General features: G+C 44.7%; 7 protein-coding genes across 7 annotated transcripts; 3 read left to right on the forward strand and 4 right to left on the reverse strand.

The window, feature by feature from the left end:
• Window positions 1-1,131: 1,131 nt before the first annotated feature.
• GLRG_06226 (uncharacterized protein) lies at window positions 1,132-1,916 on the reverse strand (the record flags this gene model as incomplete). Its single annotated transcript, XM_008096911.1, has 3 exons — window positions 1,132-1,164; window positions 1,239-1,789; window positions 1,850-1,916. 3 exons carry the CDS (start codon window positions 1,914-1,916, stop codon window positions 1,132-1,134), a joined length of 651 nt encoding a protein of 216 aa, XP_008095102.1.
• Window positions 1,917-2,652: 736 nt separating this feature from the next.
• Window positions 2,653-7,991, forward strand: GLRG_06227 (ABC transporter; the record flags this gene model as incomplete). Its single annotated transcript, XM_008096912.1, has 18 exons — window positions 2,653-2,796; window positions 2,854-3,394; window positions 3,460-3,686; window positions 3,748-4,027; window positions 4,087-4,320; window positions 4,373-5,058; window positions 5,162-5,324; window positions 5,378-5,620; window positions 5,676-5,874; window positions 5,935-6,006; window positions 6,061-6,111; window positions 6,182-6,246; window positions 6,293-6,477; window positions 6,534-6,841; window positions 6,911-7,036; window positions 7,092-7,172; window positions 7,243-7,423; window positions 7,494-7,991. 18 exons carry the CDS (start codon window positions 2,653-2,655, stop codon window positions 7,989-7,991), a joined length of 4,284 nt encoding a protein of 1,427 aa, XP_008095103.1.
• Window positions 7,992-11,449: 3,458 nt separating this feature from the next.
• GLRG_06228 (uncharacterized protein) lies at window positions 11,450-11,959 on the reverse strand (the record flags this gene model as incomplete). The annotated part of the gene is made up of 1 exon (XM_008096913.1): window positions 11,450-11,959. A coding segment is annotated over one exon (510 nt), but the record flags the coding sequence as incomplete, so codon positions are not given.
• Window positions 11,960-15,366: 3,407 nt separating this feature from the next.
• On the forward strand, window positions 15,367-15,804 carry GLRG_06229 (uncharacterized protein; the record flags this gene model as incomplete). Its single annotated transcript, XM_008096914.1, has 1 exon — window positions 15,367-15,804. The coding sequence occupies one exon, from the start codon at window positions 15,367-15,369 to the stop codon at window positions 15,802-15,804; it is 438 nt and encodes a 145-aa protein (XP_008095105.1).
• A 2,070-nt stretch (window positions 15,805-17,874) lies between these two features.
• GLRG_06230 (NAD-dependent 15-hydroxyprostaglandin dehydrogenase) lies at window positions 17,875-18,096 on the reverse strand (the record flags this gene model as incomplete). Its single annotated transcript, XM_008096915.1, has 1 exon — window positions 17,875-18,096. One exon carries the CDS (start codon window positions 18,094-18,096, stop codon window positions 17,875-17,877), a length of 222 nt encoding a protein of 73 aa, XP_008095106.1.
• Window positions 18,097-19,328: 1,232 nt separating this feature from the next.
• Window positions 19,329-19,676, forward strand: GLRG_06231 (uncharacterized protein; the record flags this gene model as incomplete). Its single annotated transcript, XM_008096916.1, has 1 exon — window positions 19,329-19,676. One exon carries the CDS (start codon window positions 19,329-19,331, stop codon window positions 19,674-19,676), a length of 348 nt encoding a protein of 115 aa, XP_008095107.1.
• Window positions 19,677-21,250: 1,574 nt separating this feature from the next.
• Window positions 21,251-21,424, reverse strand: GLRG_06232 (uncharacterized protein; the record flags this gene model as incomplete). The annotated part of the gene is made up of 1 exon (XM_008096917.1): window positions 21,251-21,424. One exon carries the CDS (start codon window positions 21,422-21,424, stop codon window positions 21,251-21,253), a length of 174 nt encoding a protein of 57 aa, XP_008095108.1.
• Between the last annotated feature and the right edge of the window lie 2,969 nt (window positions 21,425-24,393).

A 24,393-nucleotide genomic window follows, 5' to 3' on the forward strand; every position in this document is an offset into this window, starting at 1 on the left:
GATAATATATCTAGTAGTAGCTCTATTATATTTATAATATAAATTTATATTTATTATATAAATAAAAAATTAAAGGTACTGTTAGAAAGCCCTAATTTAGGGCTATTAATTAATACTACTCTTGTTATTATATATAGTTATTATAGTTATTACTTTAAGAAATAAATAGTTAGTTATACTAGATATTACACCTAAAAGTGATACTATTTGTGATGTGGGTGTAACCCCTCTTTTCTTGGTGCGACCCCCCTTTTTTCGCCCCCTCCGTAGGAGGGGGTGTTTAGATTTCTCAGCTTGCTTACTAACACCCCCGGGTATGTATAAACCGGAGAAGCAGTAGAAATACCCTTCTCACATGGTCTGTGCGGCTGATACGCCACATACGTGGCGTTGTCTCCTGGTACTAGCCACACGAAGCTATTCCAGCTTCACGACGTAGTAATATTTTCTTGTCTCTAATTACGAAAGGTAGCCGGCAGCCTTCTCCGACCTAGCACTTGGAAAGCTGATCACGAACATGGAAGAGATAAGGATAGGGGCGAGATCAAAGGTGCACGGAAACAACAGGGGTCGCGAAGATAGAAAACCAACTGATGGCGGTAATTCCTCCAACGAGCGGGATATATACGGCTTCAACGCTGCAGCCGAGGAGAGACGCCCATGATTGAGATGTTGTTAGTCTGCGCTGGTCGCCGCTGAGTTGATTTATTATGTGATGATGAGCTAAACGTGGATACATAATTGCAGTGCGGCAATTGTGGCTTATATGGGCTCACGACATATCAATAATAACGATAAACTGGTAATCTTGAATGTCTATTGTAGAATGTTCCACAGTGTCTAGGATATAAAATACTCTACTTACACGGCCTTTCTTTTCTCCCTTGATAGGAACAATGTGCCATCTGACGGAACCTCACCTTCAGGAAATGAAGGGTATCTGATATGTCATTACCTTCAACTACTAGAAGGCCAAAAGTTAATCCAAATTCATAGAGCCTTTGCACCTCTGAAAGCATTTTCTCTGCCTTGTGTGCCACACAACAAATTGGCTCCTTCCTTGCTGCAGACTGATCAGATATCCTTGGTCCTTCCCCTGGCAATACTGGCTCTCTTTCGTCCTGTCAATGATCAGAGATAGTAACCCATAATGCGGGCGCGGTTCTACTTACATTTGTCAGGCTTTGGACCACATCATTCGTAGAGAGGGGAGAGGAGGCATTTATCAACAGCGGTACTAGAATATCTTGCATCGCCGTGTGTCCACCTTCCACGGTCGAGGTATGTCCAGCCGTTCCGTGTGAACGATTTGTAGGTAAATTGTTGTCGGGCAATGTAGAACGCTTAGCGTAGTCAATTTCGAGAGTTATATTGCCGTAACTGCTGCCGCCACCGCTGCTGTCGCTGTTATTGTTGGAAACGAGGGCAAGATTACCAGCATAGAGCATCACCGAATCAGTCTGATGTTGATTGAGATAATGGCTGCTTTCTGTCGAGTTTGTGCTGGAATCAGCACCGCTCAGCGGCGACAATAAGGACGGGTCCTGTAGCCATTGATCCAAGATGGATATACCCAAGTCACTCAACAACGGGTCCTCAACGACAATGCCTAACGTATTGGCAACCTCTGTGTCTTTGAAGATATTCTGGGGGTCTGATTGCAACGGGAGAGGCGGCGTGTCTTGTTGATCCCATGCCAAGTTGGAGCTCTCCTGGATAGTGTTGTCGACAGTCTGGAAATCTCGAGTTGGATGCGAAAACAACTCATCGATTCCTTTCTTTCTGTTCCCTGTCATCATGGTAATGTTAGTAGATTATTCTGTATGAAGGACGTTGGTGATTCACTCACGGAAGCGCCGCTGGGCAATACGGTTTTGAAATTTGCGCTTTTCTTTTGTTTTCTGAGTGTTATCCATTGCGGCAGTTGAATTATGGAATTTAACAAGCCTGGATTTGCGCGATTGCCGTACTGATGTTCCTAGAAATTGCCGAGTGTAGATATTAACACTCAACAACGAGGTGCTGATGTCTTAAAGCCAGGATCCAGAGTTACATACAGCGAATGGTCAAAGGATACAGGCCACAGTTTGCCATACTTGCAGGGGTGTATCCAATAGCGGAAGTTCTGTGTGGAGTCGTATGGTATAGATATGGAAGCAGTGAGTAATCCCACGCCGATGTCTGGATCTCCTGTCTGGCAGGTAGCCGAGATAGGCGCAGAAATGGTAAACGTCCGCTAACAAAGCCCCTCTTACTGAGGCTGGCTTCCTGCCCGGCGTGGGCTATTGCGGACGTTAGCTGTTTCCTCGGCATCTCGGCATGACGAAATTGATATAAATGGGTCCTAGGAACAAGGGACTTTAGAAACAGCTAATGGGATGTTTCCCCGTCTTCGAATACCTACGACAGCCCCCTGCTTTTACCCACTTTATAATAGCTTAGCTTCCCCCATACGCCCAAGCGACCTTCCCCATCCGGATCACTGCACCGGGCCTCATGCTGAATGGAGCCAACCTATATTTCAATTAATGCTCCCAGTACCAGTATCTCCATCTTCATGTTCAGGTTAAATCACAGCTGAAGTCTTCCACTGCTACCGCCGTTCTTTGCTGTCTTCAGACAAGCCACACGCATTGTGATGCGAATCCAACCATGCATCTCCCAATCGCACTGTTCTCCCTCTTCGCCGCTTCTTCTTCGATTTTGTTCCTGATATTGCTCCCTCATCGCATATGGACACTGCGTAAAGAGACAGTGAAAACTGTTTCGGGACAGCACCGCTCCTATGCCAAGCAGGTGTGTCACAGTTATCTAGGGAGAGCTTGCGTGGTCACAGCTAACCCTTAATCGTAGCTTCTCGCTGTTCTTCTGGTAGCTGCTCAACTCACTATTGTGATTGAGACACTATCTAACCCTTCTCGTCCTCTTATTACGGCTCTGTCTGTCACTCTGTCGTTCATTGCATACGTGGCCCTCTTTCCATTGCTTCTATTGGAGCATGCTCGTTCTACCCGCCCTTCAGACCTTGCAGTCATCTACCTACTTGCTTCTCTGGTATACGATGCTGCCGTGCTTGGTGAACAGGCCTCCAAAAATGGAATCATGTCTCTGACACGGGCAGAATTCCTTCCAACAGCGATAAGTTTGTTTGTGAAGTTATGCCTACTGATTACTGAGAGCCGAGGCAAGGGGAAGATCCTGCAGGTGTCAGGGACCAAATCATCTCCAGAGCAACTGGCAGGTGTCTTGAGCCGGACCTTCTTTTGGTGGATCAACCCGATCCTAGCCCGAGGGCATACTGATATCTTGGATGAGGACAGCCTGCCATTGCTAGATAGCAAGCTTGGGTCGCGTATGCTTCGGCGACAGGCTTTGAGAGCCTGGGATCAAAGATGTATGTGCCCCGCAGGTTGAGATGATATCGCAAATGTATCTCTGTAGCATCTAACAATTACACAGCAATGCCGGAGACCAAATTGACTCTTCCGAGGGTTCTGGTTGCGAGCCTCCTCTCTCCTTTCCTTGCACCCATTGTTCCTCGTCTCTTCCTTATTGTCTTTCGGTATGCTCAACCAGTCCTCATCAGCACTGTTGTGCGCTATTTAAGCACCGCGGTCGACGAAGTCTCTCCAGAATCAGGCTATGCCTTGATTATAATGGCTGTTGTTGTCTATGTTGGCCTAGCGGTGAGTTTTCGAGCCAATTGTCTCCTATCCTTTGACGTCCAAACGACTCATATCGCAACAGATCTCTAAAGCCGTTTATAACCACCGTCTCAACCGACTGCAGACTATGGTCCGAGGTGCAGTGGTTGGCCTCATCAACCGGAAGTCGCTAGACCAGCAGTCTAGTGGTTACAGCGACGCAAAAGCCGTGACATTGATGAGCACAGATGCCAACGGCATTTGCCAGAGTGCCAGGTTCTTCCATGAGACATGGGCCCAGGTGATCGAAGTGATAGTGGGTATCACGATGCTAGGTAAAGAGGTGGGCTGGCTTTGTCCGGTTCCTCTTGTCATTATATTCTGTGAGTGTTTTCAAGACATCAACCAGTTATATAGAATTAATTGCTGACCTTTATATTAGTTTGTTCCAGGATGAGTCGCTACGTGGCTAAGAACCTCCAGAGCAAGCAAAAGGGTTGGAACGAGTCTACCCAAAAGCGCCTTGCCATGACGAGCTCAATGCTTAGCTCTATGAAAGGCTTGAAAATGCTGGGTGTCACGGCCTACACTGAATCCATAATTAACTCCCTGAGGCTCCAGGAGCTTGATATGAGCAGCAGGGTTAGGTGGATGATGGTTGCTTACAATGCCAGTGGTACGTTCTTTGTTTTACAGTTCTATATCAGCTTTCCTTCTGACATTCCAAGCGAATGCACTGGGGATATTTACCCCTATCATCACCTTTGTGCTCTTTGTCCTGATTGCCCGAATCAACGGGTCTGCATTGGACACGGAGACTGCATTCACAACAACGGCACTGCTGGGATTGGTGACCCATCCCGCTAACATGATAATGTCCATCGTGCCACAAGCAATTGGTTCACTAGCTGCTTTTGAGAGGATCCAGCTATACCTCTTGCAGCCGCCTCGACACGACCACAGACAAGATCTTGAGGAGGTTGATGGTGGTTCCACCTGCATGTCTGCAGCGGTCACTATAGATAACGTGGATATCCAGCCAGGTCCAAAAGCCCCTCCGATTCTCACTAAAGTCAGCATTGTAGTGAAACGGGCATCAGTGATCGTTTGCTTGGGGCCAACAGGGAGCGGTAAAACAACACTTGCTAAAGCTATCCTAGGTGAGATAGCACCAGTACGTGGAAGCATATCCGTCACTTCAAAAAGAATAGGCTATTGCGATCAGTTCCCTTGGCTACCTAGCGGAACTCTCAAGTCAGCCATATGTGGGTACTCATCCTATGAGCCGAGTTGGTATGAGGAGGTCGTTCGTCTCTGCTGTCTCGAAGAGGATATCTCATTACTTCCCGACGGACATGAGACCATGATAGGAAGCAGAGGTCTGAATATCTCGGGGGGGCAACGACAACGTGTGGTGCGTATAACCTTCACCCATGCTCTTATCTCTTCCCCTTCTCCAAAACAATGAAAGGAAAACAGTTGGTCAGTAACTCACTTAACTCACTACATGGATTTAGGCTCTTGCACGTGCTATATATGCGCGTTGTGATATCATGATTTTCGACGATGCTTTCAGTGCTCTTGATGGTAAAACAGAAAGCCGTATTGTTTGGAACCTTCTGGGGCCTGATGGTCTCTGCCGAACGATGGAAACTGCTGTGCTTGTTATAAGCAACTCAGGTAAGCACCATACTTGTTCTTATAGCACTCTATGGACCCTGATATGATTTTAGCTTCCTTTTTTCATTTGGCCGATGAACTTGTTGTCCTTGGAGATAACACAGTCAAATACCGAGGGACATTAGACAATCTGCCACAAAGCCCAGAGCAAATCCTCAAAGTCAATACCGACGCGGCAATGAATGATGGCAAGAACAAGGAAATCCACGCAGATAAAACTCTACAGAACCAGGAACTAAGGGTAGCTGATGCTATTTCTGACCTGAGTCGGGCAACAGGGGATATTTCCCTCTACAGTACGTGTATTATTTTGCCTCTCTAGTTAATGTCTATTTCTAATCAGCTTGGTAGGTTACTACATTAAAGCTGTTGGGTTCCGAAAATTTCTTACACTCTTAGCGTGCACATCGTGCTATTCATTCTTTGTCACATTTCCACAGTATTGGTTGCAAAAGTGGACCGAAGCGCCTCCTTCTCAGACAAACTTCTATGTAGGAGGCTATTTGATTGCATCTCTGTTGGCGTGGGTTTCTACCAATGGCTCTATGTGGTGAGTGTCAGAATGAATATCTCTTGTCCTACTGAGCAACTGTTGCTAACTCTGGAAAAGGTCGACACATATCCTTATTGCACCCAGGTCAGGAGCTGAATTGCACCGCCGTCTGATTTCAACTGTTACAGGGTATATCCTCCCTTATTGTCTTGTCGCATTAAGAATTTAGCTTATTTGTATTAGGGCGTCACTTGGCTTCTTTTCCACGACTAATACAGGAGTTATACTTAATCGGTGCGTGCCTGACTTTGAACCTCAGAAACTGACCAAGACTAACGCTGAATGATACACTGATTGATTATAGATTCAGCCAAGATCTAGAACTAATTGATAGGCAACTGCCACCAGCTATCTTAGCCCTTTCTAATCGTAAGAACAATCCTATTATTTACAATCACTTGCTAATACCTTGCAGAGGTCTCCAAGCTTATTGTACAAACTACTCTGCTTTTCAGTGCGCAGAAATTCATGTCCCTTACACTTCCCTTTTGTCTGGCGATTGTCTATTTGATCCAGCGGGTATATCTACGCACATCCCGACAACTTCGACTCCTTGATCTGGAGGCGCAATCTGCAGTTTATTCAAGCTTCCTGGAATCGGTATGATATTCCGACACACCTTGGTTGAGAAACTTGACTGACGGTTATGCTATCAGGATGAAGGAATAATAACAATCCGCGCCTTTTCCTGGCAAAACAAGATTGAAGATATGAACATCAGCTCCTTGGATAAGTCCCAGCAGCCAGCCTATACTCTCCTCTGTCTACAACAGTGGCTTGGACTAGTACTCGACCTTCTAGTTGCAGCCATTGCGACGATCTTAATCGTCCTTGCTCTAATGTTAAGGGGGTCGACAACAGCCGGGCAGATTGGAATGGCTATGAATCTGGTCCTGTTCGCAAACACAACTCTCCTGGGTCTTGTGACCTCCTGGACTAACATGGAAATCTCCCTTGGCGCCATGTAAGTTTCTTTATATTTCCTGCCACAGGTCCAACAAGCTTATTTGACTATCCGCTGATTAACTGGCAGTTCCCGACTCAAGGACTTAGAAGCGAAGACTCCCAGAGAGGACAAGCCATGCGAATCTTACAGTCCAGTAGATGCATGGCCTTCCTCTGGCATTGTGGAATGCGATGATATCTCGGTGGCATACAAGTAAGACATTCTCTTCACATACACATCTGTCCACACATCTAACTTCCTGTCAAAGACCAGGGATTTTAGCCCTCAAAAACGTCACCATCAAGGTCTCGTCAGGACAGAAGCTCGTGGTCTGCGGTCGTACTGGCAGGTATGTAGGCTCTGGGAATCTATGAAATTGCGTCTATTATCTCTAGTTAACAGGTGATCCGAAATTCTAGCGGCAAAAGTACTCTGTTATTGACGCTCTTGCGCCTTTTGGATACTACTTCTGGCAGAATTAAGGTGGATGGACTTGATATAAGCCTGATCCCTCGCTCTTTGATCAGGGAGCGATGCTTCATCACAATTCCGCAGGACCCATTCGTTTTTGGGCAAGCCACTCTTCGGTTTAATCTTGATGTGAGAGTTCTATAATACCTTTCTTTAATGTTGAGTTGTCAAACATTTGGCTGACGATCTTTCTACACAGTTAGCTGCTTCCCTTCCGGACGAAGATATTGCTGCCGCTTTGCAGAGAGCTGGCCTGTGGTCCCATTTCACTTATGGTAGGCCAAATCTATCACCCACAGAAACGAAATCTATACTGGACAAGACGATGGCGGACCTACCGGGTATGTCCGCCGGCCAGATGCAGCTCTTCGCTTTGGCACGCGCACTTGTAAGACTGCAGGTTCTGAACCCTCGACAAAGTCCTTCGGATGCGGCTTTAAGCCGTCCCCATCGCATGCCGGTTCTTCTTCTTGATGAAGCTACATCATCTCTTGATCCAGAGACAGAGGCCGTGATGCAAAAGGTATTACACCAGGATTTTACCAAGCGGGGTCACACTGTTATTGCCATTACACACAGGTTAAGTGGAGTAACGAAAAACATGCATCCAGATCAAGACATGGTTGCTATACTGTCAGAAGGAAGATTGAAGATGGTTGGCAGAGCGCAGGAGTTCATAGGCGATATAAGTATATAAGAGTGTCCTACATGTAAAGTCGTGATACCTAAGAGGAATAGCCACAGTTATAGTTGTTATAACTCAAATACCCCCCTTCTGCACCACCCCCACATTTGCACCATCATCACCACCATCATCACCACCATCATCACCACTTATTTCACTATCTCTGCCGCCCACCTATATGTAACTTTCGGCCTCGCTAGGTAATTCAGATGCCCCGGATTTATCTAGACTATCTATATTACTAGTATCTAGACTTTAGGCCTAGATTATATCCTCTATAGTAGTAAAGGTGCTATTAGGAGATAGTTAGACCTTTTTCCTCTTATATAACTATATATTATCTAACTAGGCCTATAATAAGTTAACCTACTTTTCTAGAAGGGCTACCCTATATACCTACTTATTATACCCCTTTTAGACCTTTTAAAATAAGTAATAAATAGTATAGGTATCTAACCTATTTTAGTCTATTTAGTTAAATAGTTATAATTAATCCTATAGATTAGTAGATCTATAAGGGGTTAACTATTAGATAATAAATATAGCTTTATCTTACTATTAGCTACTAGGCTGCTAGCTAGGCTAGCTTTATTAGGCTTTAGTTACTATTAAGTTAGATAAGAGGTATCTTATATATATAGGCTATAATCTAGCTAACCTCTAGCTACTACTAATATTCTTACTTATAATAGCTGCCTTATAGGCCTTAAAATAACACTCTAGAAATACCTTTTTACTAGCTATAGTTAAATCTATAACCTAGTTATCTAGATATTTAACCCTTCTATAGTAGGCCTGCTTTAATAGGCTAAAAATAGCTATATCTAGAGGCTAAAGGACAGCAGAGGAGTATAGTAGTAAAAAAAAGAGATATATATAATACTATTAGTATTACTATATAAAATTAATAGTTATATAGCTATAATACCTATTAAGGATTAATAGTCTAGCCTCTTCTAGCTAGGTAAGTGTAGTTAATAAGATAAAGACTTTCTCTAGCTATTTAAAAGTAGTATTATTAGTTATCTAGCTATTATTAAAGTAAGTAAAGTACTATTTTTTATATCTTAATAAGTTAGATTAGTTAGATAAGAACTACTAGGCTTAGACTAACTTACCTTTATATATAACTAATAAGTATAAGGATCTCCTATTAGTAAATATATACTTAATAAGAGATATTTATACTTTAGATCCTAGCTGCTTTTTCTAGATATACTATAATTTTAAAGAGCCTATTACTAGCCTATTAGCCCCCTTACCCTCTATAATACTAGTCTTATTTATATTCTATTAGTTAGATAAATAAATTCCCTAGATAGTAAAGATATTAGTTAGATAATAAAAGAATTCTTTAATAACCTTAGAAGAATAGGCTGCCTATTAGTAGGTATTTATTAATCTAGAGCCCTTAGTTCTAATAAATAGATTTTACTACTAGAATTAGGCTATCTACCTCTTACTAAGAGGAGGATACCTATTACCTATTATACGCTCTACTAGGCCTTTTACTTATTAATAATTAAGGGACCTGTCTAAAGAATCTTAAAGGGATATATAGGCAGCTAATATCTCCTCCTAGCTTAGGGATAGTCACTATAGATAGGCATAAGTAGTGCCCTTTAATTACCTACTATAAAGCTAGTGTTAAAGAGTATAGTATAAGATCCCCTATTTACAAGCTGCCTAGCAGATAAAGTAACTACTATTAATATCTAGAAGTGCCTATTAGAGCTAATCTTTAGTATATTACTTTATAATAGGTTAAGGAAGGTATACTAAAAATTTAAAGCGATTTAGATAACTATAGGAAATATTATAATAGTTTAAAGAAAGTAGTGATGTTAATAAAGGAGGAGAGTTTAGGTGGTGCAAAAGCAGGGGTAGTGCAGAAGCGGGGTATTTGAGTTAGAGGGGTAACACATAAAGTCAATATAGCAAAAAGGTACTGAATGTAGTAGCCAGGGTTTCTAGTAGCAATAGGAGCTGTTAGAGGTAATGTAGGCCAAAAGCTAGCTAAATAGAGCCAGCTAAGTGCTTGCCCTAGATAGGGTCTCTAGCTGTCTAGCTAACCTAACCTATTAATGTGTACTTATTTATTATTCTCCTATGTAATTATTTTATTAGTATTCTCTATAGTTGTCGTCTCAATTAGTGTAAATCTATCCTTATGTTACTGCCTAATAAGCTATAGGCAATGTTACCCCACTAGACAGGATAGGGTGTAGTATTATAGCCTCTATATAAGAAGGATAGTTATTGTCATAGGACGGCAACCCCTACCCACCCAAAATGGCGAGAGGCCATGTAAGTGGAGTTAACAGCAATGCTTACGAGGAACACTTGAGCATTGGTGGATCTTTTGGCGATCTGGCTAGATTGGTTAAAGCCCACTGGAAGGTCTATGGGCAGGACGTCACTGTCGGCGTACTGTTACAATTACCTAGGTAATTGTTAGGGTTAACCCTAACAACAATAAGAGTTATTAGTAACAGTTAACATTACAACAGAAAGGAATAGAAGGATCTCATTAGTGTTAGGTATAAGCGCCTTAGGTTAGTGCGTATATGTCCTGCTTGCATTCTAACAGGCTATTATCTCCTACAAATAGCTACGTAGCATCCCTTGTTTCAAAAGATATCATACGACCCATTTAATCAAATTCGGTCTCAAGAAAACGTGTTATATAATTCCGCCTTCTTCAGCAATATCATCTTTTTAGGATCCGGAATGCTCTAGTTGACAGAGTCAGCGGGTCAAGGGTTGGTATCCTTGTTTCTCGCTAAACTTACCATTGGCCCCGACACCACATTAGGATATCTCTCTCTAACGCCCTCCACATTTTTCAAATCATAGTTCAATAAGATCGTCGCCAATATCATCTTGATCTCGTTGACGGCAAAGAAGCGGCCTGGACAAGCGTGACGCCCATATCCGAAAGTTAGGCTTGACTGGCCTACACTGACGAACTGGGCGTGAGCGGCTACCTTGGCCTGTTTGGTTCCGGTTCCGTGTTCTTTTTTTTCTTGACATGATTTATAGAAGCGTAATGGGTTGAACTTGTTTGCCTCTAAAAAGAAATTCTCGTCTGTATAGATGCCGATTGAGGGCACTTCAATAACGGAACCTCCGGGGATGATTTGACCATTAGAGAGAGTAAAAGGTCTAAGGACCTTCCGTTGGAAGGACGCTATCACAGAACTTAGCCAAGAGATAGAAACAACAGGATATAGGGGGACATACCAGCACTTAGAGGGTAGCATCGCATACATTCCTTAAGAAAGCTATCAACCTTCTTCATGTTTTGCATGGCGTCGTTAGTATAAACGCCCTTAGTTTTAGCTATAGCTTGCTGTATATCCTTTCGAAGAACAGTAACAAGCTCTGGCATTACTGCTAGGGTGTATAGTCTTATCAATAAAGTTATTGGATACTATCCTATAAGAAAACGTTCCTATGAATGGAATGACTTACGCGTTGGTTATTGTAACTGTCGTTGTGTGAATAGCAGCAACAATTATAGCCAATTGACATCTTGCAAGCTCTCTGTCCTCCTTCTGGCCAAACTTCTTCTGAGATTCTATCATCCACTGTAGCATATCATCTGGCTTCTGATAGTTAGGGGTTTTAGCAGCCTCCCGCCTTGCTTCAACAATTTGTCTCAGAAACATATCTGCCTCAGCAACACGCTGTTGTACTCTTTTAACCTCGGGCCTACCTGCCGCTAGAAAAGGTCGCATATGTGGCTGAATGCTAGAGACTGCTTGTATCGCCATCATAAGATCAACAGTATAGCTGACTGAGATGTTAACATAGTCTTTGTTTCGACAGAGCTCAGGTCCAACAAAAGCACGACCAGAAGCCATTGCAACAATGCGCATCAGTTTATGCACAACGGGAACCTCAGTCCATTCAACGGACTCTGGAAGCTCGATTCGTATAGCATTAACGACCTCTTCGTAGATGATGGGATTAATCCGAGCTGTAATAGTGTAAAGGTAAGCCTTTACCCTAAACATAGACAGAGACGAGGGCAGGATGTAATAACGCACTAAGAGCTGGTGTTAAGGCTGTCTTGATTGTATAAACAAGTAGGCTAGCGTCTGTTAAGACACCAGTATATTTTGATTGCATTGACTGTTGTAAAGCGTCAACATTGAACCTAAAGGTGTCCACTAGAATTGGCAACGGCTTCCATCTAACCTCTTCTATAGCTTTTTGAACACTTAGGACATCATCTGGAAGACTCTTCAACTCGTCCATAAACTTAGGAGCCATGACAATGTTTGCTGATTCTTAATGTTATCATTAGCAAACACCTAAATTTACTTTGATACTATCTTGTCACATACTTGTTGATGTAGTGATACGAAAAGCCTGTTCTTGAAACTTGGAAAGAGAGCTGTTAGACAGTCGCTTGCTTTAAGCTATTATTTTGGTCTACCAACCTTCTTATATCCTTCCAAGTACAGATTAAAGGCTTCTCCGCTCAGAAACATCTTTCTGCGCTTCTCTTGCCCCCCGTATTGTGCCCCAACTATGGGAATATTGGCTGAATTGTCGCTCCTAAGGGCCATATGTAGAGTGAAGGCAAGCACACAGGTAAGTAACGTTATTATAGCTACAGGCCATTGATAGGCTGCCTTGGCCGGAAGTGTACCATCTGAAGTCGGCGATGATGTAGTGTTCATGTTGATGATACGGATTATAAGATATTATGCTGTGTTGGGATTGCAATGAGAACGTGTCTGCCGGATGATCAGAAATAGAAGGGGACAAAGGTTTCCAATCATTGATATATTCCGCCAGACCTGGCTCGTTCTCTCAATATGGCCTGTGTCAAGAAACCTGCCAGGTCGCCCTGCTAGAGGAAGTTAGGGTATTCACAGTCAAAACCTGTACTGAAGGAAAGATGGATGGTTATAAGTAAAGGCTAAACAAAACAGCCAGGGTACTATAAAGGACGTTTTATGCCCCAATCTTGGAAGGAATAGAGTATTTCTAGGTATCACATTTTCACCCTAATCTTTCTTTGTCATGATTAACTAGGAAAAAATAATTTTGATAAACAACAGTATGAATAATGATCTTGTATAAGCAGCGCAAGGGGACTTATCAATAGAAGCAATGACCTTGGGCAAGAGGGTTCTGCAGTGGGGAAGTTAGACCTACCAAATTAGTTAAAAGTTCTAAGATGAAATTTCACTTTTAAGAATAGCTGGTGCATATGCATGTAAACTATAGTAAACATGTAGATAAGTTTTGTAGTCGTAAGCTTAGTTGTTATGAAACAAGCTACGTGACAAACCAAGTGTGGAGCATTATTATCCTATTGCGTGCCACCATAACTCATGTTTTGATTCCTAACAAAATCCACATTCGCTGCGAAAAATTGTATTTCTTGCATTCTCTATTTGATTAGACTTTCTAGGTCTTTATTTTCATCGCCCTAACCACGATGGGATGTTGACGAATTCAGTTGATTTGGTTATCCTTATTGCTATTACGCTAGCATCCTACGTGCCGGCCTTCTAGTATTATCAGTTATGAGGCCTTAGACACACATGGAATTAGGAGTAATGAATCCACACAAGTAGGCTCATCGTCTCTGAATATGTCTATACCTACTTTAGCCTGTCGCCTAGTGCTACACACCGGTGTAAGCATGGTCGATGGATATTGACGTGTCACATATTACAAGCGTACACAACGGCTCCTCTTTAGGATGCTTTCCACTACAGTAAGATCAACCTTGATTGACTTCAATTGGCTCCACCTGTGTTCTCACGTATACGTATTTGTCGTGTTATTTGCTTGGTTGTTCTGTTTCACTATCTCATGTTATTTTCAGACCCGTCGTGCAATTGGCCCGGGACCTATTGCAATCCAACCCCTCAGCTAGGTCCGGGATGGCTACCTGTGGAACTATATCAGGTGTTCAATAGGAAAGCTAATACGTTCAGCTGATACATCCACTAAGTTAGAGAGCGTCTCAGATAGGTTATCACATATAACTTAACTCTAAATAAGATTTCAGGATGCTAACACAAAACTCAGCTGTCAAGCTTTCTCCAAATGGGAGACAAGCTGATGACAGACTTACTTTGTAGACTCCCATTTTTATCATTTTATGTCCTCATTCTCCTAGCACCTGTTCTTCAACAAGAGCTTTTTTTGCAGAGTGGTAGCTATACGACGCTGGCAATATGTTTGGTTTCTTCTCGGAACAGGCGAAGGCGCCGCAGCGTGTGCCTACCGATCGCGTTGTCCCCGTGGGATTCTTCGACGATACCATACTCTTCAGGACATTCGTCATGTACACAATGTGGGTGTTCGACGATGCGCTGGATGTCCAGAGGCTCCGTAGTGCTCTTGAAAGTGTGGTTGGCCGCCCTGGCTGGAACAAGCTAGGAGCCAGAATCAGACGGAATGTGAGACACATACAATCTCAAGACATTCAAGAGGGCTTGACCTCTGACTTGTATTTGGGATAGGACTGTGGAGAGCTTGAACGCCATATTCCGGAAACCTTCTCCCCAGAACGTCCTGCCATTAGTTATAACCACCTGGACCTCAGCGATACAGCTGTAGAGGACCATCCATCAGGTTCGCGAATTCCTCACCCGCCGCCTGGTGGTGGACCTGCGATTGTAGGAGACCCAGGTGATCTAAATGACCTTGTTTACGGCCCCGGGATAGCGACTGAGCTAAACGACTATCTCTACCAAGATCGACCCGAGCTTGGCCTTCGAACTGTATCTTTCAAAAACGCAACAGTTATTGTGCTGTACTGGATGCACTTGTCGTTTGACGGCGTCGCTGTGAAGTGTCTCTTCGACGCCTGGAAGCTCGCTCTCGAAGGCAGAAGTGGAGAAATCCTTAAACCAGTTGCGGCTGAAGAATACCCCTTGGAGAATTTTGGGGAAAATCCAATCGAACCTCACGTGCTGACCGACCGTCGTCTGTCTAGGCTTGGTGTGGTGTCATGGGTGGCCCGAAATATTTACAGTCATGTTGTCTCCAACAAAGAGCATCGAATGGTATGCATGCCGGCCGAGTATCTCAAAAGTCTGAGGGAAACAGCCCTAGCGGAACTCTCTGCTGCGGCAAATTCCGATGGAACAACGACAATGCCGTTTCTGAGCGAGGGTGATGTTCTTATGGCATGGGTAACTCGCCTGGTAATGTCAAATGTCCTAAAAGACTCTAAGAGATTAGTAAGTGGTACATATCCCAAGAAAACAGAGGCGTATGCTAATAGACTTGTTTTTCTTTCACAATCAAGGTTGTTATTCAACAGGCGTACCAATGGCGGTCTGTTCTCAAGGATCTTATACCCCCCGACAGGCCATTCCTGAGCAATTGTGTCGGCACCGTAGTGACTCTAATGCCCGCCAAGGAACTCATCCAGAGGCCGCTCAGCTATCTGGCATCTCGAATTCGTCAAGCAGTTACTAACCAAGGCTCTCGTGGGCAAGTAGAAGCATACGCCTCGCTTGTCCGACAGGATCCCAGAAACAAGGCGCCCCCGTTTTTCGGCGAAAGTTCCATGCAGTTCATCTCATTCACCAACGCTCAAAAAGCAAACTTCTATGGATTTGACTTCTCTGCTGCTACTAAAAAGCCACGTAGTACGTCTCTGTTGCCGTCTTACGTGCAAATCCTTCACGGACCATATAACTTCACCAATGGAGTTATTATCTTGGGGAAAGACGACAAGGGTAGCTACTGGCTGTCCGGGTACGGGATTAAGGGGTTCTGGGGTTTGATAGAGAGAGAGACAGCGGAAGAAAATATTTGCATGAGGCTCAAGTCGCGATTATAGCAATGCAACAACTCTCCTACTTGAATTCAAAGATTAAGTCAAACTACCCACTTTCCGCCCACCCCTGCATTCCGCCCACCCAGAAAATGCCGCCCAGCCACCCACTTTCTAGATAGCCTCAATTTTCAAAGTGCCACAACATTTTCCATTTTTCTCCAAATCACTTCATTTTTTCAGAATACCTTCCTCATTACCCAATAACCAAATATACCAAAGTTAAGATTAATCAGGCACTTACTGCTATTACAAAGGGTATATCTCTTCGTAATGCCTCTAAGCGATAGGGTATACCACAATCAACACTTCAAGACCGGAAGAACGGCACCCAAAAGAGGGCTGCTGCCTTTAAAGACCTCCAGCAACTATCTCATGCCCAGGAGGCCAGCCTAGCCAGTTAGGTGTAAAATCAGGCCGATCTTAGGCTTCCTCCAACCCATCAACAACTAAGGGATTTCACCCAGCGCATCCTCCAAGCCATAGGAGATACCTAACCTCTAGGAAGGCAATAGGTAAATGCCTTCCTACAAAGGCATCCATCTATTAAGGTCCAGAGAAGTTGCTCTATTAATTCTAGGCGTGTTAATAGGGCATCTACTAAGGTTATTAGGAATTAGTTTAAATATCTCGCTATGCCTCATATTACTGCTATTAACCTAGCTAACAGATATAATATAGATAAGACTAGCATCCTTAAGGGCAAGGGGGATAATAGCCTAGTGCTAGGCAGGGCTGCTACAAGGGCAGTAAGGAAAAAGCAGCCTAGATCATAAGCCTAGGTATCTATTATTAAGTGTATATTTACTAAAGGTAATACTATCTATCCCTTAGTTATATATAAGGGTAAAAAGGTCTAGTAGCAGTAGTTCCCTCTAAATCTTAATCTATATAAGGGATAGGAATTTATAGTAATAGAGAATAGGTAGACTACTAATAATACTACTATTAAGTAGCTATAGAGGGTCTTTCTTCCTTAGACTAAGCCTTCTTAACCCTATAAGGCTAGACTACTTATCTTAGATAGGTATAGGAGCTATATAATAATAGAGTTTATATAGTTATACTATACTAATAATATCTATCTCTTATTCTTACTACTATATACCTCTTATATCCTCTAGCCCCTTAATTAAGTAGTCTTTAGTCTTATAAAAGCAGCCTATTATAAGGAGCTTAGATACCTTATATAGTAAAATAATTTAACTATTATTAGTAAAAGGTTATTTATATCTTACTACTATAAGGCTTACTAGGCTAGGCTAACTACTAGTAATATTAAAAGTAGCTAGAAATACACTAGGTTATAGCTAGTTACTATTACTAAGCCTCTAATAAGCTCCTATCTATTACTAGATATATTAACACTATTAATACTATTAACACTAATTAATAAGAGGGCAAAAGGGGCTTATAATGCCTATACTAGCTAGGACTTTAAGGAATATTTATCTGCTGTTAAGTAGTCTACGCTAAGGAAGGTTAAAGACCTTAAGGATTAATTACACCTATTTAGCTAACTAAAGTAAAACATTACTACATAACGCTAGCTCTTTAGAAAGGTTAAAAAAGGCTTCTAGTAGTAGTCCTTTTAATTAGCTACTGCCTATTATTAAATAGAGCTTCTACAGGCCAAAATTAATAACAGTACAGCAAGGAAAAGGAAGGCTGTTTATCTGGATCTAAATGTTAAATTTGTAATAATTAGAGATGTACGGAAGGCGTAAATTGAGGTTGGCGAGGCTGAAAGTGATACAGCTAAATCCAGTGCATCAGAATTACCTAGTAAGGCCAAAAGCTGTATTATCGTGGCTTCAAGAGGTAGTTGATAGTTATTTGAATAAAGTGGTGTTGGTTGTGATGGCTTCGATTTTAGGTGGGCGGAATGCAGGGGTGGACGGAAAGTGGGTAGTTTGACTTAAGTTATATACTAAAAAGCTATAGAGACCTATTGTCGGTGCCAGCGGTGTCTTCTCGACCACCATGCTGACTTACCTGCTCCTAGACGCCTGCGCCAGGGCAGAGAATGTAGACGCCTTGGAACTCACGATCCGCCACCTTGAACATGCGCTCCAACTACGTCCACCCCTGCACGTCCGTCTGCTGGAACACAGCGCGCCCCTTGCCTGGCGCTGCCTGTGCATGCCTCATTACAACGTCTTGGGCTTCCGGCCTCAGTGTAAGATCAGCAAAGGCAACATTGCAGCCTTTGGCCAGGAGTAGTGCGGCGAAGGCTAGGTTGATCCCACTGCTTGAGCCTGTCACAATCGCACTCTTGCCTTGCACAGACCTGGACATTTACAAAAGTGCGAAACGAACAGATACAGTCGACAGTTGCAATGCTCAACCCGCCTTTCCTCTTTAACTCAGACAAGACTTCCAACTAAATTAACCCCACTTGTACAAGGCAGCACCACTGACTCATCTCAGCTCTAGAGTAGGCTCATTATCTGACATACTTGCTCTCTCCAAGAACCGCGCGGACCGCGGCTACTCCCACCCACTGTCGGCTTGACAGGCGCAGGATGATCGGTGTGGGGGGATTTCCAGCCGTCATAGAAAGATTGGAACTGAGCGCCTCCGTTGCGGCGACTGCGGAAATTCGAATCTGGCCGGATCGGATAGATTCGAATAAAACAATCAAAGAATTGTATCCGCTTATATGCATCCAACCAAAGTGAACAGAGGCACAATAGCAGTCCGGTCGGCAGGCTCTGCTCTGCCGCCGGGCCGTAATCGGTTGCACCCCTTGCCACTAAAATTGCATGCTCGGACCGCGCGGGCTGACTGCAAGCCCATGCCATTGTAAGGCAACACTACAACAGCTGGACGATGGTCTGCTGAAGGCGACCTCGAAGCAATTGGCCTGACGTTTAGAGGCCATACTTTCACACGCTTCGTCAGGCTATACATCCGTCCTACCGGCAAACCATTTCGCGTCCGCGGCTCTATAGGGCACTGAGTCTTTGTTGTTAGTGATCGTCCGTCGGTTGCTGCTGTCGCAAAGCTCGGAAGCCGTCACCTTGGTGTTGAAGAGAGAGCCCTCACTGAAGTCAAGCACCTTGTCTATGTGCTCGAAGTATAAGCTTGCTGGCGGTGGGGAACTTTTCGGTTCGGTTCCAAGTCTGCGTCACCTCGGGGATGGATAATACCTAACTCGTAGAAGCGTACATACGGGTCGACCCGTGCCCCTGGGTAGTAAACTAGTCCCACCTCTAGACTCCGCTAAAACCTGAGGCTAGCTCGATGAGCAGCGCCTTGAGGTCCTACCCGCGCAGCTTATGCAGCAGATAGCATCCCGAGAAGCCGCCGCCGACGGTGACGACGTATTGGTATTGCGGCCATCCTGCGCAGATCTGGGTATCTGCGACGCGAGGTAATTGTTGGAGAAGTTTTAGAATAGTCTAGTTGTGGTTGTAGTTGTTGAAACAAGTCACATAATCAACACCGCGTATTCCATACCCGCGGTTGGCTTCTCTGCGAAACGACTGTACCCCAACTGGCCCGGGTTGGTGAGCTTCCAGGGCTTCATGCACCACTCGAGCTTCTGGCCACGCGAGGGCGTCGACTACGTCGGAAAGCGAGTGTGCATGGTTGGCTCGGTGGGCACGGGTAGCACAGAAATCCAGATGTCGCAGGAGATGTCTAAGCAGGCGGCGGAGCTGACCATCTTCGAGCGAGCGCTCAACATGGCGCTGCTGCTGCCCAACCAGAAGCTCGCAGCAGATAAACAGGCTGCGCGTAAGGAAGACTACCCAGGCATTTATCGGGCCAGGCTCGAGAGCACAGGCGGATACGACTTCAGGGCCGGTGCCATCGGCACCATTGACCACACGCCGGGACAGCGCGAGGCAAACTATAGCCCTTTCTTGAAATAGTACTTATAGAAAAGCCTAGGCATATACTTTTAAGCACATCCAACAAACCAACCGCAAATTGAGAGTCTCCGGCCGAGCAGCCTTCACTGACAGGGGCAAGAGCCTGAATGTTATGTCCCGTTGGGAAAAATTCATCATCATCGCACCCGATCCCCGAGCTAGCATCAAAGTCGCTGCACTACAAATCATTGGATGTACAAGTCTTGTCTAAGAGTTCTATCAGGACACATAAACTTACGCAAAATGAATTTAGGCCAAGGAACTTGCAGTCGCCAGAAGAATCAGCTGTGCCACCAGCACAGCAGCGGAACCCTGTGACAGGGCTGCTAATGTCTCCAGAAAAGTCTTGAGCAGCAACCATTCCAGCCAGAACAGCCAGATTTGCAAAAAGGATTGTAGCGGCGCGCATTATAGCGGTGTGTAAGAAACGGGCGTGATGTAGTATTAAGAAGAAAAAGACTGAGAAATGACAGTAGAACAACCAGTACATACAAGGGAAAAGACTAAGGCTCATAAAGATAACATGAATGACGGCATGGTTGTAAAGAGGACCACACTTCTTATACGTCTTTACCAGGCGTGTAATACAAAGAGGAATGCTTTCGACATCATAGGTAGAAATGAATATTAATACAGTACAAAGTAGTACAAAGTAGCTAGGGACAGCAGCAACTAGGCCGTATTAAGGTTGGCTAATCACGCGCTTCTTAGGGTTTATAACCCTTAATTTTGAACTGTTACATAAATAAAAAAGGAGGGTAAATAGAATTGGTGGTCTCGGCAAGACAAGCCGAAGTTAGGAAATCTTGATACAGTACAAAGTGGCTAAGAACAGCAGCAACTAGGCCGTGTTGAATGAAGTTGGCTAACCACGCGCCTCTTCGGGTCTATACTCTTTGATTTCGAATTGTTACATACCTATCTATAAAAGGAGGTAGATTTGGTGGTCGCGGCAAAATAAGCCGAGGTCGTGGTGCTAAGCCAGTCATGTTCTTCCCGCGCATCTTCGACCCATGATAATACTGATTGTTCTGTTGTGACATGGATGTTAAGAGTTTAGGGACTTGCATGATTTACTTGGCACAAAATTGAAAATTCTTGTATCTATCTATTGTGTCACTAATTGCTCGCAAAATTGGATAGCATCCTGCCGGCTTTCCGCGGGGGGGGGGCCAACATGCCGGAGCCGAGTTAATGTCTGGGGCATTATTATACCAGAACAGCTTGGAGATGGTGCAAGAAAAGGCAAACCCGTGGCTGAGTCTACTAGAATACTATCCACAAGCATAAACCTCTTAGTCAAGTGTTATAAAAACAAACACCTACTCCTGAGTCTCCTCATCATTCAGCTTAGACATGCATCACACTACGTCTTGAGGACACGCATAGTTTAAGGGTTAGCAAGGTAGAGCGCAAGAGTCGGCATAAAAGGACTTGCACCCTTACAAACCTTAATTCCTATACTCGGGGTGTCGCGGTGGGACGTAGGATGCAAAGCACCAGTTCTGTAGTGTTTTGATGATATAACTGACAGATCTACACACATAAGCACGATCATTACCCCCTCACCCCCTTTACCCAACGTCAGAGCAGTAGCGCACGGGTATGAAGACGCCGTGGGCCGCGAGGAACAGCGGCAGGGTGCCGGTCAGCACGCCTTTGCTGACACAGACCGTCTTTTGTCTTGGGTGAACGATGCTGTCGAGGTGGCCCGTGTCCAGGAAGATGCTGCCGCCGCAGATGATCATGGGTTGACGGGAGGGTTGTGATTACCAGGCACAGAGATAGCGGGACTGCTGATCAGTAAGCAAAGTACCAGCCTACTTACTCCCAAATCATTCTTCCTCTCATTTCAACAATTTACCTCTAACTTCAAAAGTTTTTTCCCAACATCAAAATCCGCCCCTTAGCTCTGAACTAAATAAGTATACAACATTTATAATAATTATTTTACAAGGCGGCGTCGCTAAGGGTAAAGTTCTCTAACAAGTTGATCGATGGCTCGCCCAGCGTGCTACAGTGGCACGTGGGACAGAGCTAGATCTGGTAGAAACGAGTGGTTGTGGGTGTATAACAGAATGGATGGGCGGAGATACAGGAAAGGGAGCAGGTTGGCGGCGTCCGATGCGGTCTTCACCCCGGAAGAGTCGGTTAATACGGTTTGGTTGCAGTCTTGGGCCGGCGATTCAAAGGCCGTGTTTGCTACAGTGTAAGGTGTGAGTTGGGAGAATTGCGGTCGATGATGCTTGGTAATGTATGGGAGACAGGCCACGTGGAGTTGTCAGCTGCCTCTTGACCGCTGCCGCGTTACGTATACCCAGTGCCATATTTATCGTCACCAGCGGCACGTGACACTCAAGAGGAAATCTGAAGTCTGTTGTCAAAGCCTGGCCATAAGTTGGTCCTTGCTTTAGATCTTGGCATATGTGAAGCTTATGAAAATACACGTACTGATGCCAGGCAGTAGCTTTAGGGTGGGCATATGGTGGATGTGTCAGGTATAACTCCCCTCAGATATGGTTCTGGCATTCAGACACGAAGTACATACCGGAGATGTAACGAAGAATTGTTTTCCGCTCATCCCTTGGCATAAATGAGCAAGCTCTGACATACATAGTAGGGGTCCGTCCGAACAGTCCAGGCGAGCTCCACGCCAAGTTGGCCATCGTGAAGTGCAAACGCCCTATTAGGCGGAAAGGATGTGAGCCGAAGATTGGATGCCGGAAAGCATCATCGTTGCCTTCCTGCCGTCGTTTTAGAATGGGTATTGATGTACATATGTAGAAGCATTTGAGATTGATGTCTTCCTCGACTTGTTTAGGGAAGAATCCATCCCCGATTGTGCGTACAGCTACCTGTCCAGGCAGTCGTTCAAAACCAATCATCCTCTGTCTATTTTAGTTATACCCCTACCCTCAAGCGACATAATAGAACTGACAGATGAACCGATCTCCACCATCATTGGTAAGTGCCGCTTTGCCGGCGGCGTTAACTTGCTAATCAAACTGTGGGAGCGAATATTAGATACCTCAATGTGTCTGTCTGAGCAACGATCGTATATTTTATCTTACCTTGAGTAGTAGGTCAGATTGATTCCTCATCATATTATTAGTACTATCATAACTAATACTATTATCTATCAAGGATGGAGACCATATCAAGTGCGTCATCGGAGAGATCATGACAACCAACACGGCGCCGCCACCGGTATCACGATGCCTATTGCCGCGTCGCAGCTAGCCCTAATCTGCAACACTTCAATACTTCTAGGCTGATGGAACAGTCATGCAGGTCGGATATCCTGTCGAAGCGGAAACCATCTACCGGTCCTTCTTCGACGACGACTCGGAGGACTAACGTGGGCTCCCTGAAAAGCATCGATCACACCAAGGGCAGGCCGGCATCACCTCATTACCCAAGCCCCTTGCTGCTGTTGCAGAATAGACACATCTCCCCGAGCTTCTGTTTCGACAACATCAACCCTAAAAGAGTCGGCAGAGCCGCTCAATAGCCAGTCTCGACGTACAAGTCTGAATAAACTCGGGTTTGGGAGAGCCAATGCCCACGTCATCCTCAGAAAATGCCAAAGATCACAAATGGATATCCCCTCCAACTATGAATGTAATGCGCAGTGCTATACTCCCTACTTATTCTCAGCCCACTCTGAAAAGTTTCTTTTAGCTAACCTAGCTACGCACTTCGACTTCCTCGATCAGAGCCTGTCTCTCTGGGGCTTCGCGATCTCGCGGGCACTCTATGACAGCGCTGATCCGCTTCGCTAGTCAGCGTCGCCTTCTCTGCCTCTCTGATCGAAGATCTCAAGTCTGCCAACTCAGCCAAGCGATAGCAATAGCAAGAGGGGGACGTTGGCAGACAATTGATACCCAGCTCTCCCAGTATCTATAAGACCAAGCGCGGGATCTTGAGCGTCTTCACCGGCCAGAGCGCGCAGTATATCGGATGGGACTCGAGCTCGTCGCAAAGTGCCTTCGCGATCAAGGTGTTGCAGGTCCTGGAGGGTCACCTCGCCCACCGCGCAGTCCAAGTCTGGTCTGATACTTCTCGTGCCCCAGGCAGTGTTCTCGTTCGCTGTTTTGGTCTCTGCAAGAAGGCTACCGATGGCTTGCGGGAGGTGTCAGATCTTGGGAAGTTTCTGTATCTTGGCGATGAGGGAGATCTGATGAGTGTGGCTCTTACAGCCTTCGTGTCAAGGCGGTGTTTGTTTGTGCTATCGATAACCTTGACTACTGTCTAGAGGTGTCTACTAAGTTTGTTAATGTGCTATTGATGGAATGTTCTCTGTGGTTACTTTTAGGCCCATGGACTTATAACGGATATTAAATCGTGAAGGAAAAGTGGCGTTTTGTGAGTTTTTCGACGGTGAGTGGCTGGAAAAAGTCTGCTCTAATCAATCTGTTCGTGGTCTGAGTCGAGGAAATGGTTGTGGTCGTAACATATCTTTAGGAGATGCCTAGTATAATCATCTGTGTCTCATAACGCTGACGGCTTGAAAAAGTCTGCGGCGAAAACAACGCGATATCCCGCAGAGAGGGGAGACTTGGGATCTGGATATTAGTTGGAGATTGTGTCGCTGGCAGCGCACAGAGTTCATGAAATGCTTTCGTCAATAGAAACGGCGACCGATCAAAGGGAGCAGAGGCACCGTTCTAACAACGCAGAGGAGGCAGGGATAACGATCCATAGCTGGAAGAGCAGC

The sequence above is a fragment of the Colletotrichum graminicola genome (assembly GCF_000149035.1).
Source record: "Colletotrichum graminicola M1.001 genomic scaffold supercont1.23, whole genome shotgun sequence".
Lineage (NCBI taxonomy): Eukaryota > Fungi > Ascomycota > Sordariomycetes > Glomerellales > Glomerellaceae > Colletotrichum > Colletotrichum graminicola.